The 15,747-nt window shown below is 53.3% G+C and overlaps 1 protein-coding gene and 1 pseudogene across 6 annotated transcripts in view; both read right to left on the reverse strand.

Moving 5' to 3' along the window:
• Window positions 1–14,047, reverse strand: part of Rnf213 (ring finger protein 213) — a 128,790-nt gene extending 114,743 nt beyond the window's left edge. For 5 of the 6 annotated variants that reach the window (XM_029561389.1, XM_029561386.1, XM_029561384.1 and 2 more), the window contains exons 1-3: window positions 13,372–13,507; window positions 11,241–11,353; window positions 2,584–2,738 (exon numbers count right to left, since the gene is read on the reverse strand). In XM_029561389.1, the coding sequence (XP_029417249.1) occupies window positions 2,584–2,738; window positions 11,241–11,337 (252 nt within the window). In that variant the 5' untranslated portion in view covers window positions 11,338–11,353; window positions 13,372–13,507. Of the gene's footprint in view, window positions 1–2,583; window positions 2,739–11,240; window positions 11,354–13,371; window positions 13,508–13,947 lie in introns of those variants that run through there. The other variant, XM_029561376.1, reaches the window with a different exon arrangement.
• Window positions 5–641, reverse strand: LOC103730622 (annotated as a pseudogene).
• Window positions 14,048–15,747: the final 1,700 nt, after the last annotated feature.

Here is a 15,747-nt window from a genome sequence, read left to right on the forward strand (position 1 = left end):
CATGTACTATGTAAATTATTTTTGCAACTTCTTTAACTATATCATGGCAGGTCATCTCTTTCATCTGAAGCTTTTCTATTTCTGTCTTTGCAGCTTGCCTTGCTTTGCCAATGGCACAACCCCAATAACCATATGAAACACCTGATGGGTCAATCATATAGAGCTGAGCACCGTCATTTGCACTGTAAGACCCTAACATAAAACTGCAGCCAAAAGGTCTAACAGCACTGTAGAGTGTATAAGCATGTACATACATGGCCACTCTGTCTGCAAGATGTTTTAGTGGAAGGTTATAGCCAAGGTTAGACCTAAAGTTGGAAGCTTCTTCTCTTGCTGTCTGCTAGTGAGCGCGCATCTGCCAATAACCCTGCTGCTGCCATTCCAACATGTCGATCAACATTAAAAGGTCGTTTGTTGGAGCCTTCTTCATAAAGTTTGGAAGAACTAATTTTTCTACCCCAAAGACAGCACCATCTTTACATCTGATCCCAGTAGCTGTACTACTATTTTCCATTGCCTTCATGGCATATTCAACTTGAAAAACTCTTCCATCAGGAGAAAAAGTAGAGGCTGACAGGTCATACCCAGTGCCGATGGAGCTCATGGTGCCGAACCACCCGGGCGCCCAGGGCTTGCAGGCCTCAAGTCGAGACTATAGACTTTTAAGTGTTTGGATTTTTTAAGGACTGTGGGGTTTTTAAGGTTGTACTGTCTTATGTTGTGATATTAATGTTAACATCATATCTTGGGGACAAGAATTAGAAAGCTATGGTTTAATAGTGATGTGTTTGTGTGTCAAGTTGACAAGGGGTCAATTGTACTGGATAGCTTTAGTGTCAACTTGACACACCTGGGTTGAGGGAGCCTCAATCGGGAAATTGCCTCTATTGGACTGGCCTGTGGCCATGTCTGAAGGGCATCTTCTTGATGAGTGATGTGGGGGGGCCCAGCCCACTGTGGCCAGCCCACTGTGGGTGGTGCCACCCCTGGGCAGGTGGGCCTGTGTTACATAAGAAAGCAGGCTGAGCAGGGGCCAGGGGAGCAAGCCAGTAAGCAGTGTTCTCCATTGCCTGTGCTCCAGCTCCTGCCTCCAGGTCCTGCCCCAAGTTCCTACCTTGAGCTCCATGATGAATTGTGTGACCCAGGAGATGTAAACCAAATAAACCCTTTCCTCCCCAAGTTGGTATTGGTCAGAGTATTTTGTCACAGCAATGAAGAACAAACTAGGACAACTGCCTTCCAGAACCCATGGTTTCTGGCTAGAAATGGGCTGTACCCCTCATACATGCTGCATTACTTATCCCTGCCTTCCAGATTCTCTCTGTAACTCTGGTGTTTGTCAACTTGATGATGATCTGTCCTGCAGTAGATTTCTCTCTATTCATCACACTCACAATCTGTTGAGCTTCTTGGGTGAGCAGACTAATTTTTTAAAATCAAACTTGTGAAGTTTTGGGCAATTAGTCCCTCAGATACTTTCTTTCTTCTCTTCTGAGATACCAATTGTACATTTGGTTTTGTTTTGTTTTTTGTTGCTTTTTTAATATTTTATTTTATTTTATGTATATGTGTGTATTGCCTGCATGTAGGTAAGCGCACCCGTGTCGCGCAATGCCCTTGGAAGACAGAAGAGGCCGTCGGATCCCCTGAAACTACAGTTACGGACAGTTGTTAGCTGCCTTGTGGGTGCTGGGATTCTAACCCGGGTCTTCTGCAAGAACAGTCAGTGCTCTTAACTGCTGAACCATCTCTCCAGCCCCTGGTTTTGTTTTTTGACACAAGGTCTTACTCTGTTACCACGTAGCCCAGGCTGACCTCATGATCCTCCTGTCTCTGCTTCCCAAGTGCTGAGATAAACCAGCCCCAGCTGACATGGATGTGTCTCGGGGGTTGTTTGGGGCATCACTGAGACAGGGTCTCATGTAGCCCAGGCTGGCCTCAAACTCACTGTTGCTGCCAAGGCTGGCCTTGCTCCTGACCCTCCCACCTGCATGTCCCAAGTGCTGGAATCGCAGGCATCTGCCCCTGCACCGTTTGCATCACGCACAGTCTTGGTAAGCACAGTATATGTATTCCCCTCACCCCTCCTTCGTGTGTGCTGGTCACATTCTGAGTCTTAGGTCTTCTAAGTCTTTTTCTGGTGACAAGTGCACCCTTTTGTTTGGATTTTTCTGTGCTTGCTACCAGAGCCCCACCCAGAGGGTCATCCCTCTTTTTTTTTGGTCTTTTTGAGACAGGGTCTCCCTGTAGCCCCAGCTGTCCTGGAACTCACTGTGTAGTCCAGGCTGGCCTCAAACTCACAAAGATCCGCCTGCCTCTGCCTCCTGAGTGCTGGGATTAAAGGCATGTGCCACCACACCCGGCTATCCCTCTATTTTTCTGAGCTATTTACACCCTCTATTGACACCCTCTAGGGTCTATTTCTGATTTGTCTCCCTGGTCTTCTGATAAGCTCAGAACTCACTAGTGACTTTGTGACAGAGCTGACCACCCCCAGCCACCAATGAAACCACCTCAGGAAACAACTTCAGGCAGAGCAGTGCGAGAGTAGGGTGGGTAGCAAGGCAGGGGCTGCTCACTCACCATTTGGACAGTCCAGGTGCCATCATCTGGGTCTTCCTGCCCCTCACGGGAGCCTGGGGACATGGGCAGGGCCTCCTCCTCTTTCAGGGCCTCCTCCTGCTCCATCTTTCCCTCTGGGGCTGATGCCCCTACCAAAGAGTTGTTGTTTTCAGAATCTACTGGGACAGATGAAGGTGGGGTGTCAGTCCAGGGAAGAATGGCAAATTCCAGGAAGAGCGAACTCGACCCCTCCCACAATATGCACTGGGAGCCCTTCTTCTGAGGCCCCACATGATTTCTGCTCCAGCCTTGCAGGACAGGACCCAGGGACTGTGGAGCACGGAGGTGAATCAGATGGAAAAAGGGCTGTGTGGTCTGAAGCCCACCGGTTCCCAGTGTCCACACCAGCAGATCCCCCCATGCATGCTGAAGGGAGACCTCCATTAACCCGAAACCATAAATAATCCTTGTTTTGCAAGGAAACATGTCTTGGACCCCAGCCATAAATTTCTGCTCCACTATGGGAGAAAAATGTAGACCTTGAATCTCCCACTAGTCCTTGGGAGACCCTTCTCTATTGGGAAAGAATACAGGCTTTGAAGTCTCTACCCAACCCCCAGGACTCTAGTTACCTACACAAAAGTACTCCCCCGCTGTTTGGCCCGCTGTTGGCTCCAGACACCCCCACCCCCTCACCCCCGGTCAGTGGTCACCCTCATTGACTAACAAAGGCTGACAGACTATGCGGTTCGCTGCTCCTCTTTTCTACCCGCACCTCTTTCAACTTCTAACCCTAACATTTACCCCAGAGAGAGTTAAAACTCCTAATTCCTAGCACAGCGGGTCACCCTTCCCCCCACCAAAACCACTCATCCTCTTTCTTTAGGGCACCCTAGTCCAGGCACCTTCCCCACAACAGCCTGGGCTCCCTGCTTTCCACCTCTTGCTGGGTGAGACTGAAATTTTGACAGAACCCACCAGACTACCTACAAAAGGCCTGAGCTCTCCTTTCAGAGAAACAGAACAAGCAAGATTGTAAAATGGCTAATGAACCATACAGAGTCCTGGTGACCTAAGGATAAATAAGGATCCTTTTGATTAACAGTTTATCTCCAGCAGCAAGCCCACAGTGTGCCTGAAACAGTCTCAAGGAGAGAATCCTGTGGACGAGAAAAAGGGCTATGCCTGCAAAACCTTCCCTGATGTCTAAACCGGAGCTCTTTCTCCCCCTCTCTCCCTCCAGCCCCCCTCTGCAGATTAAGAAGTTACCTCCAAAGTCACACCCCGATGATTCCAGGCCCTTCGATGCTTCCTCTGCACTGTCTTCTCTTCATCTACACACTTGCTGATTTTGCTTTACTGACTTACCCGGAATGTAACCTCCATCTACACAGAGCCCCAGCCAGGGCTCCGAGGGGTCTCAGGCTGTACTGGCAGCAACACCCAGTCTCAATTCTCAGTGCTGGTGACATGCCAGAATACCCCTGCCCAGAGCTGTGACCTACATACACTCTCACTCCAAACTGCTGCAGACCTGAGCCAGAATTTCACTTTGGAGGGGGTCTGGGTTTTTTTTTTTTTTTAATTTTATGGGTACGTGTGTATTGCCTGCAAGTGCACCCATGTCGTGCAATGCCCTCGGAAGACAGTAGAGGCTGTCGGATCCCCTGGAAACTGGAGTTATGGACAGTTGTTCGCTGCCATGTGGGTTCTGGGATTTGAACCCAGGTCTTCTGCAAGAACAACCATTGTTCTTAACCGCTGAGCCATCTCTCCAGCCCCTAGAGGGGTCTGTTTTCAAACCTGGCTCCCCGACCTAAGCCCCTCCCACACACTCCATATCCAGGACCTTTTTTTGCAGGTGCTGGCTCAGGCCCTTCCTCCCTAAGCCCCCTCCCTCCACCTTCTCCCAGCACTCAGGCTGCTCACTGCCATCTCCAGAAGGTTCTGGGAGGCAGGAGCACACTGTGAGTCTCCCAGTGCATTCAGGACCGGTTCGCTAAGGCTAAGGATGTTGGCCAGCACACACACACACACACACACACATGCACACAGGCACAAAAACACACATACACACGCACAGGGAGGCAAACTGGAAAAGCTGCGGAAAGATGTGCAGTATGCGCCTGGCCCCTTTTCTTTGCACAACTGCCACTTTGTAATAAATGGAATTTGGAGCTTTCTCCCTCCCACGGCTCCAGCTGGAGGAGTCCCTTGGTTAGCCTAACCCAGTCAGAACCTGGTGTCCCCCCCATCAAGTGACCAGGAAGGACCTGTAGGCAAGAAGTGTAGCTGGACTCCATCCTCCTATAGTGGAGTTTCTGAGAGGCCTGCAGACCCCACTGGAAGCACCTGCCCTGCTCAGTCCCATGGCAAAGCTGACAGGGAGACAAAGGAGCCCCTACACCTGACCCACCTGGGCTTCCACCTGCTGAGCAAGGGCAGGGCTAGGTGTCCACACGTAGATGCGAGGTCCAGAACAGAAGGGAGAAGGAAGCCAGCTTCCCCAGAAGAAAAACAGGCAGTTTCAAAGACAAAGAGGCTGGGGGTAGCTAAGCCTTGGGAGAGGCAGAGGCAGGAGGATGTCTGAGAATTCAAGGTCAGCCTGGTCTACGAAGTGAGACCCTGTCTCAAAAAGAAAGAACGAGTGAGCAAGTGAGCACTGGGGTAAGTGTACATAGAAAGATAGAAAGGAGCCTTGCAGTGTCTTGGAGGCTAGAGAAGCTGTGGAGGGATGTGAGAGGAGACCACTGCCTGGCCAGGTGCTGGGCAGCAGCAGATGGGCTGGAAGGCCTAGGCATGCTATTGAGACAGGCCCTGCCCTGTGCGCTGTGTAGCTCAGCATGTAGTGGAAACCATGTGTCCTGGTGTCCTGGGATGTGTAACCAGGCTTGGGCCAGAGCAGAGGGAGGAGACGTCATGGCATACTGTTGCTCCTGGGTGGATGGGAACATTTGCCACCAGCTTGTAGTTTTTAAAGTATTTTGTAATATTCTCTCTAAAAATTAATTAATTTTTAGTTTATATATATGAGTGTTTTGCCTGCATGTAAATGCATTCATATCATGCAATGCCTGCAAAGGCCAGAAGAGGGCAGTGGATACTCTGGAAGTGATGGACAGTTGTTAGCTGCCATGTAAGTGCTGGGAACAGAACCCAGGTCCCATGCGGGAGCAGCCGGTGCTCTTAACCACTGAGCACCTCTCAGCCCCAGCATGTGTATTTATATAATCATAACAATCAGAAGGCTGGGAGCTGGATTCAGAAAAGCGAATGCTCAACCACCTCAGAGCACTTTATATGGTAATGCACTAATGCACAGCCACCCAGAGGGGCCAGCAGCTACAAAAATGGAGCCACGGAGAAGTTGGGGACACTTCCAGGCCCCTCAGCACCAGGACCTTAGGTACTGTGCTGCCTCTCACAACTTCCCAGGTACGGGGAGGAATGTTCCAGGCTATAGAGACAAAAGGACAAAAAATATAAAGTAAAACCCACCATTCTCTAGCTGTCAGGCCTTGGTGGCGTGGAGCCTGACCCAGTGACCTGTGATGACTTAAACAAAGTCTAACTCCTAATGGAAGCGGGTGCTGCACCTTGCCTTCCCCAGACAGTCGTCCTCAGGGATGAGAAGTGGTGCCAGAAAATTGGCTATCCAACAAGACAGTGAGCTGCCCACCCTTTACCTATTCAAATACGATCCCCCGCAAATGGCGCAGGAAGCAAGGCCAGGAAACTTCTAACCTCTACAAAGAGCCCCGTTCCTTCTGCTGGCGCAGCTCTCTCTTTGAGAATTCACCTGCTATGTCCACCCCGAGTGCCTATTAAAACTTTCATGTCAGTTCTGGTCTGGTAAACACTTTTACCTCTGCACCGTGGGCTGTCCCTCTCTTGCCCTGCATGACACAGACCGCATCCATCCTTTACCACTGGTGTCTGACTCAAGGGAAACCCCTACCCCACCCAGGCAGCAGAGGCTCACAGAGGCAGGCCGGCAGTAGAGCGCTGTGCAGCAGAGACGCCCCAGCTCCTGCAGTCTAGTGGTAAGGAAGGAGAGCAAGCAAGCCCATGGCAAACCCAAATCACCACAACGGCAGAACCAGTTAAAATGTTGCACAGGACGCATTTATCCTAAATTGGTCAACTCTGCTGCTGGCCCAGTGAGGCTCAGAAAGGGCTTTGTAGGCGGCAGGACCAACTGCAGCCACAAGCACCTATATCAGCCACCAGCCAGCAGTGAACCCCAAGCCGGCGGTGAACCCCAAGCCTTCTCAGCACCCTCAGCTGGAACAGAACTGCAGCTTCACTGGGAGGGAAAGTTGTGGCATGCCGAATCCTGAACACTGTATGAGTGTGACTCCAGTGACGGACAGGAAGGCGGGGAGGGGGGCGGCGTGTCAGACACAGGCACAGAGGGGAGGTGATGTTTAATGGGAGAGGCTCAGCTGAAGGTGGACCCTGGAGATGTGTAGGCCCAGCAGTGAGCACTTACAGGGTCAAATGTCAAGTCATTATGTTGTAACTATTCAGTCATTATTTTCTTTTTATAAATATTTTTTTATTATGAGTGTTTTCCTGCATGTATGTAAGTGCACCCGTGTCATGCAGTGCCCGTAGAGGACAGAAGAGGCTGTCGGATCCCCTGGGACTGGAGTTACAGACAGTCATTAGCTGCCATGTGGGTGCTGGGATTCGAACCTGGGTCTTCTGCAAGAACAACCAGTGTTCTTACCCGCTGAGCCATCTCTGCAGCCCCATCAGTCACTATTTTCCAAAAGCCAACACATAGAATATGTGCCTTGTAGGAGAGCCACAAGCTTCATTAAGGAAGCCATCGTAAATCCCTTAAAGTGGCCAACTACCCTACATTGGAAGGCTGGCCTTGCTCAAGCCTTGTCAATTGGTCACTCCCAGGACTGAAGGAGGCTGTTTGTGGAACCACCTTTTCTCCTCTAGTGCCCCAGGCAGCCCATCTGCCCTGCCTGAGAAAGCCATCGTGGGAGAAAGACCTTCAATCACCCAAAGACAGCAGAGCCTGGCACCGAGTGAACTCCTGCAGCTGTGCTCAGCAGAACTCCTGTATAAAGCCAACCTCCCCGCTTCTCTGGATGCAGATGCTTTCTTCTGTGGAAAAGCTGCGTCCTCCGCTGTGATACCTGAATAGAGGACACACTTCTTGCCTGCTGCGGGTCTGGCCCTGGTTCTTTCTTCTAAATTCTAAATGCCCTCCCTTTGTGTTATGTACCTGTATCTAACACAGAACAGTACAACCCGCCCAGTCCGCCCTGTGTGTACCAGAGAGAAGGGTGGGGGTCAAGTTTGGAAAACAAGTATTAGCTGCCTGGCCCCTCCCTCTACCAGTGGACTTCTGCCCCTCCTAGTCCCTCTTTGGGGACCATGTCTGCAGGGTCCCTCGCTGAGACCAGATCATAGTTAACCCAGCTGACCTCCTTCTGCCCATGGGAGCCTCCTGGAGAGTCTGGCAGGTACCCCAGTATCTAGCCCTCATCCTCTCCTCAGAGAACGCCAGTGATGATGGGCAGAGACCCTGACCAAGTTCAGCATCACATTAAAGTTCCCCCTTTGTTACAAAACCACATACCTTTCATGAAAAGTTGGAAAACACAGAAAATAAAAGAAACAATGTCCAGAATTCACCCCACCTCCCAAAATAACCTTCTGATAGTCAAGGTATACTGCCTACCTGCATCCCTGGGGACTTGGGACAGGAGAAATGAGTTTACACTCTGAAGGGACTTCCCAGGATACCTGTATACCTGCAGCCCACAGACAACCCCAAAACACAGCACTCAAAGCCATCCAGAACCTGCCAGGAACTTCAAAGCCTCCCCCTGTGCCTTTATCCTTGGTCCCCCTAGGGCCCGGACATCTGGGAGCCTCTGGTCATAAAGCACTGCTGCCACAGACCTCTGGCAGCTCAGGCCCAGGAGCTGTCCAGTTATGAACCTCCGACTGCAGTGTCCCAGTCTGGGCTGCCCCAGCCCTGGCCACCTGAGCACTGGAGGAGAGAAGCTGAGTCCCAGCGTCTGGTATCGGTTTCCTCCTTTGACCAGGCAGTGCGGTGGATGAACCCAGGCTTCCTGCATGCCGGGCAAGCACTGTGCCTTGAACTGCACTGACCCTGGTTTCAGTTTCCTTTCCTGGAAACAGTCACAGCCTAGTGTGAGGGTGCTAGGTCTGTGGGCAACACTTTGTCTTCACCTGTGGGGACAGCAGGCTCGGCCCCTTCCTCTGCTACATTACCCCTGTGTCCACCTGCCAGGACAGGCCAGGTGGAAAGAAGTGGAGCCTGAGAAGACTGGACGGCATGTTGCAGGAATGCCACACACCCTTGCTCTCAGACACATTTTGACCTTTTTTTTCCTGTTGTCCTGGCAAGTGCATCAGTTACCCACACAGTCCTGTCAAAGAGTTCACCCAAGGGGCTGGAGAGAAGGCTCGGCAGTTAAGAACACTGACCCGGGTTCGAATCCCAGCACCCACATGGCAGCTAACAACTGTCCGTAACTCCAGTTCCAGGGGATCCAAAAGCCCCTTCTGATCTCTACGGGCATTGCATGAGGGTGCACTTACCTACATGCAGGCAATACACGCATACACATAAAAATATAAAAATGATAAAATATTTATACATATATTTAAAAAAAGAGTTAACCCAAAATATAAAAAGGAGCAAAGAAACATGACCTTCCAGAAGAGGGCTAACATGAGTTTGTCACTCCCCAGAGGGGCCCGGGACCTCTGAAACCTGAGAAGGTGCTTGTGTGCTCCACATCACCATGATAATAATTAGCTGTAACGCTGGCCCCTCTGCAAGCCTGGGAGGGGTCCTGGGACTCCCTCCACACTGAGGCCAGCAAGACCTGAACCACAGGGTGCAGTCTGAAATACAAATCCTGTAATCAGTTCCTGGGCTGTGCTCCCCGCATCCCTAGAATGAAGGTCGACGGTGCGCGGTAGAGAGCAGGCCACACCACAGATCAGTAGTAGCTCTCTAATCTCTGGGCCTGCAAACCTCCTCTTCCAAGCCACCACCCGGGCCCATTCTCTTCCCAGAATCCAGGGGTGTTTGCTGGCCAGCGGCTCAGCCATTCCAACACTCTATTTTCTCAATTCAATGTAAGAAATCTGCACGCAGAGCAGCCACGATTCTACGACACACGAAGCCCCAGGGGACTCCAAGGGAAAAAAGGACCATGCCCATCCCATGGCTCAGCAGATAAAAATGCTTGCAGCCAAGCTTGAGGACCTAAGTTCAATTCCCTAGGACATACATGGTGGAAGGGAAGAAGTGACTCCTATTGTCCCCGGACCTCCACACAAAACATAAGTAAATAAACATAATTTTAAAAATATTTTATGCATTATTTTTATTTTATGTATATGAATGTATTGCCTGATACATGCAAGTGTACCCATGTCATACAATGCCTATGGAGGTCAGAAGAGGGCTTCAGATCCCCTGGAACTGGAGATACAGATGGTTGTTAGCTGCCATGTAGGTGCTGGGAATTGAATCCCAATCCTGTGGAAGAGCAGCCAGTGCTCTTAACCACTGAGCCATCCATCTGTCCAGCCCCCATAAACATAATTTTTGAAAAGATTTGTATTTATGTGTGTGACTGTTTGGCCTACGTGTTTGTAAGTGCACCATATGCATGCAGTACCCGCAGAGGCCAGAAGAGGGAGTTGGAGTCCCTTCAAACTGGAGTTACAGAGGGTTGTGAGCCACCATGTGGCTCCAGGATCCAGAAGAGTAGGAAGTGCTCTGGACCACTGAGCCATCTCTCCAGACCCCAATAAAGTGATTTTTTAAAAAGAAAAGGAACCATCAACTCTGTCAGCCAGTGGTGGGCAAGCAGTTCCCATTTGGGGAAAAGTCCCAGACTAAACCCACACAGCTTATTTTCAGAAAACACTTGTGGTAGCAAGAGAATGCCAAGCTGGATGTGTGCAAGGAATGCAGGTGAAGTGGCAGAGGCTACATACGGGTGGCCCTGCCTGGAGAGCAGAGCTGGGGCAGAGCAATCAGAGTCTTACAGGGACTCAGTCAGGTGCTCAGACAGCCTCACTGGCTCAGGAAGGCAGCAGGCACCAAGGGGCCGGGCCGAGGATGCCCCTGGGGAGCAGTGTCCTCCTGGAGGAGCAAACGGGTGCTCCTGGTTCAGAACAGGCTTAGTGTGCCCCAATGGGCCCTGGGGGCAACAGGTGAGGAGAAAAGTAATGGGTGGGCAGTGAGTGGTCTCAGACTCACCCCAGTCAGCAGGTAAGGCCCCCTTGACAGTTAGCCTGGGTTCCTGTCACTCCATCCACTACTCCAGCCAAGATAGGGCCTGGGCAAGCCATGGTGAGCTCCACAAAGCAAGCCAGACTCCCCAACCCCCTCCCACCCCTGCCTCAGCAGCGCCGGAACTTGGCTTCCTAACATAAGCCCTCAGGCTCTCACCCCAGGGAAAAGAACTCCAGGTCTCTCCAGGAACTGAAACCAAAACTTTAAAAGAAGTGATAGACACCGGTAGTCTGGCACCTGCCCAGCAGGTGACAATGAAGGCAGGGAGGAAAGTTCTCCCCAACTTGTGCCCACTGGGGCTGCCCCTCAGTGGTGCTTCCAGTCCACCCTGGGGTCCCCGCTGTCCCCTCCCCATCCCAGACCTCACCTGGCACAGGGGCTGCGGGAACCAGCCTCTGCCCACACTGGCTGCAGAATATGGGCGCGTTCTCGCAGGAGACATGCCTACACCGTGGACACTCCATGCCGCAATCCGCAGACCTGAAGGGAAGAGGTGCGGCGAAGCGCTTTATAACCCAGCCTCCCGTCACGTGACTGCTGCCCCTTCGGTTTCATTTTCTGGGAAAACAAAGTGACTCGGACTCGGAAGTTCCCGGGTAATCGAAACCCAGCGCCCGAGTGTCCCCTCTGGCCACTGCCCCGTCCCAAATCCAGCCCCACACTCCAGCACTACTCCGGCCTCCTCTCCCTCCATCCCTGTAGTTGTCTATCACCCGGGAAGTCCAGTTATCTGTCTGACAGAACAGGCAGGGGAGCTCGAGGCCAGGGCCCCAGCCAGCAGGGAAGGCTGACCCAAGGCAAGGTGGGTGTGGGCAGCTACCTGCCGGCCTGCCTGTGGAGCACCAATGAAGATCAGCTGTAGCCAGGTGCTGCTGATTGCCCTGGTTCTGTCCCTCACCCTGTCATCTGAAAAGGGAAAAAAAAGCCATCTTTTCCCACACGCAACTGCAGGTGAGAGTTGGGTGAGTCATAGGGGACCAGTTTTCAGAGCATGAGTGACCTGGCTAGGGCTCCTAGCAGTGGGGTGGGGATGGGGGAAAACACCATTGTTGAGGGACCCCACACTTCTCAGGACCTAGTAGGTGGCACCAAACCAGGGTGAGGGTCATAGGGTCCAGGCCAAGGTCAGGATAGCTTGGGCACTCAGGCTCCAGGCCCCTCTGCTCTCAGCCCTAGCCTGGGAGCCTGTGACCAGAATTCTGAGCACAGCAGCCAAGCTGGCTCTACTTCCACTTCCTGGGCACTGAGGCCCTGCCTGCTGCTGGCCTTTTCCCTTCTCCCGGCCTGTGTCTGACCCTTGGCTTGGTGGCAAATTCTTTGGGCCTGGGTTGTGGGGGTGAACTTTGTATGTAGGAGCTCCCTGGCTCCACCTGCCACAGCCAAGCCCTGATCCCCACTGCGCCTCTTCCATTCCAAACAGCCCCAGAATCAACCATCCTTAAGATCTGGTACCCCTGACTGAAACACCTTTCATGCCTCACCACCACTTACACCCCTTTCTTTCCACTAGAAATGGCTTTCCTAACCCTTCTAGATTCTTGAGTTGGCCTCAACTACATTGGTGTTAAAAACACTGGTTGCTCTTGCAGAGGCCGCGGGTTCAGTTCCCAGCATCCACATGGTGGCTGATGACTGTAGCTCCAGTTCCAGAGGATCTAACGCCCTCTTCTGACCTCCCCAGCATTGCACGACATGGGGGCACGCACATGCAGGCAATACACTCATACACATAAAACAAAAAAAAGTTTTGAAAGAGGTGAACAAAATTGGGCATGATGTCACATGCCAGTAATCCCTGCACTTGAGAGGTGGAGCCAGAGGGTCCGGAGTTCAAGGCCAGCCTGGGTTACAATGGACCTATCTCAAAACCAAACTAAAGTAACAAAAGCTAACGCATGAAAAATTATACATATTTAATTATTGTCCCACAAACTGAGAGGAGAAAAATTGGGTTTGAAGGTTTGAAGGCAGTCCAGAAAGGGGTAGGGGTTGGGCTGGGGTGTAGACAGGCGGTGCAGAGAAGGGCTTGGGTCTAGATAAAGGTTGTGTTGTTTTGCGATGTTCTCTCAGGTAGTAAAAGCCCGCTTTACTACCTATATAGGTGTAAATTTCTTTTAGGAACGCTCAGTTTCTCAGGAAGTGTCCCAGAGCGGCAGTGTCTCAGACTAGCCAGTGGAAAGGTATATTTTGGCCATCCCTCCACAGTTTGGGGTGGCGTGCCCTGAACCAACACCACCTGATGTCAGTTCTCCAAACACCAGACACCACACACCAGAAAACGCACAGCAAGGCCCAGAAAGACTGCTAAGCATCTTAAGGCTTCGGGTTGGCACTAGTGACCACCAGGCAGGCAGAAGTGCTCGACCAGGGCGACAATTCATTCAGGCAGCCGGCGGACTGCGGACGAGACTCCCTCCCCAAACCTCCGCCCAGGAAAAGCATTCGGGGAAGGGGGGGAGGGGGCGGGGGGAGCAGAGGCTGGCCCTTCGCGATCGCACCTGCTCACTCGGGGTTGCTCCGGCCGGGCGCCGCCCTGGCCTGGACCCGGGGCCTTGATACCCGGGGGGGTGGGAGGACCCTGCGCGCGCGGGGCAGCACTCTGGGGCTCGGACGCCGGGGCTCAAAAGTTCCGGGAACGGTTGAAGCGCGGATTCCGGGCGGAGCCGCGGCCGTGTGTGCGCCCGTGCGGGCGGGGCTGGGCGGGTCCGGGGCCCCTGCCCTTGGGGGTGTTATCCCGAGCGGAGCCTACCGCCGTCCGCTGCCCCAGGGCCGGCCGGGTGGGCAGTGCAGGGCGGAGCTGGACCCGCCGGCCCCGGCGAAACCGAAACTTGGAGCGCGCAGGAAGGGGCGGCGCTGCGCGACTGCGACTGCCCGGCCCTCCCACTGCAGGACCGGTGCCCCGCGAACCCACGCCCCCCGGGGACCCCGCACGAAGTCCTGCCCCGCATCCCCATCCCCGTGGCCTCCTGTACATCCCTCACCCTCGGCTTCGCACGCCTCGATCCCAGAGCCCGGACCCCACATCCCTCCCCCGCCGGCGGCCCGGGACCCGCGCGCTCCGCGCCCTCTCCCACCTGCAGTGCTCTGGCCGCGCTGCCCCACGCCGCGCGCTCCGTCCGCTCTAGTCTCGGGTCACGGGACCCGGATGCTGCCCCTCAGCCTCAAGCTTCCGGCGGGGCCTGGGCTCCCACGGGCCCGGCTGGAGTTCCGCGCCCGTGGCGGGCACCCAGATCGATCCGCTCTCCGCTCCTCCTCCGGCCCAGGCGACCACAGCCGCTGCGCACCCACTGATGTCGCCGAGGCGCCCAGACTCCACACCAGGGTCTCCCACGCCCACTGTGGATCCGGGAGCCTGGAGTCCTGGGGGCTGCGAGTCTCCCTAGCCCCGTCTCCCCCCGACCCCACACACCCGTATCCCAGCACGTTGGACAGTGGTCAGGACCACCTGGGCCAGTCACTGGAAGACCCTGGAAGACGCCAGGAGGGTTGGTCTGTCCAGCTTCAGGTCTCCTGGCAGCAACATGGCGATTGCCAGTCCATCGCGTCGAAGCAAGGACCACAGGCAGTAGTAGTCATGGCTAGTGGATGACCACACGTCCGGCCTGCACCTGGCGCTCCTCGGGACCTGTGAATCTCACACTCGGTATCTCCCACCCCCAAAGCTTTTTGTTTTGGGTCTTTTAGTTTGTTCGTTGGTTGCTGTTGTTTTTGACAGGGTCTCCCTAGTCCCAGCCTAGAAGTCGCTATGAGGACCAGGCTGGCCCCCATCTCACAAAGGAAGTTCCCCTGTCTCAGCAGGGATCCATGGGCTGGGAGGGCTGGGATCCCTGTCCGAAGCTTTTAAGGATTAGCAAGGACCGAATTAAATATGACTCCCAGGTCCTAAAGAAACTCCCCAGGCCAACCACCTCTTGGACACCTGCCAGCCCAGGCCCGAGTCCCTATCCCGGGCCCCCGCTGCCTAGCAGGTTATACATTTATGTGCCTACCTTCAAAATACAAAGCCAGGGATCAGACTCTCCTCCCCAACCTCTCTGACCTTCTTTTTTCCAGAATCTCCAGTCAACTTCCTGGCTAGACACTCCCAGCTCTGTCCTTAGCTAGGACTTCCCTACCCAGCAGGATGGCTTCACTGCCATTTGCTGTCACTGGTGTTTTAGCCCAGGTGGCACTTGGGAACCCAGGTCACTGGGGTTTCACTTGTACTGAACCACAAGGCCTGATTTAGCTCCTTGACTCCTGAGGGAGCTAGGAAGACCTGCGGGGGAATGTTTAAAGCCTGACCTAAGCAAGAGAGGCGTCACCGCCCTGCCTGCAAGGTGCTCAGTGTGCTCAATTTAATTTGTAGCTCCAGATAAAGCAAAGCTCTGGCCTGGCTAGTCTCCTGTTTGGAGACTTCTCTCAGTCCACGTGGTCTAGTCTAACCAAGTTCACCAGTATTAGAGCTGGAACTGTGAATTTCTAGGTGAGAACTTCAAAGATCAAGTCCAGGTAGAGTTAAGGCTTCCTGTTTGCTGGGAAGTAGGTGTGGTCTGGTCATCAGTGTGGGTGTCCGTTTTCATAGGTACAGACAGGGGCCTTAAGGTGTGTTCTAGTTTGCTTCCAATTGCTGTGATGAAAACACTGACCAACACCAACTTGGGGAGAAAAGGGTTTATTGGGCTTACAACTTCCAGGTCACAGTTCAACACTGAGGGAGCCCAAGGTAGGAACTCCAGGCAGGAACCTGGAGGCAGGAGCTGGAGCACAGGCCATGGAGGAACGCTGCTTACTGGTTTGCTCCCCTGGCCCCTGCTCAGCCTGCTTTCTTATACTACACAGAACAACCTGCCCAGGAGTGGCACCACCCACAGTGGGCTGGGCCCTCCTACATC

This window comes from Nannospalax galili, unplaced genomic scaffold (assembly GCF_000622305.1).
Source record: "Nannospalax galili isolate Female #2095 unplaced genomic scaffold, S.galili_v1.0 scaffold1250, whole genome shotgun sequence".
NCBI classification, from domain to species: Eukaryota; Metazoa; Chordata; class Mammalia; order Rodentia; family Spalacidae; genus Nannospalax; species Nannospalax galili.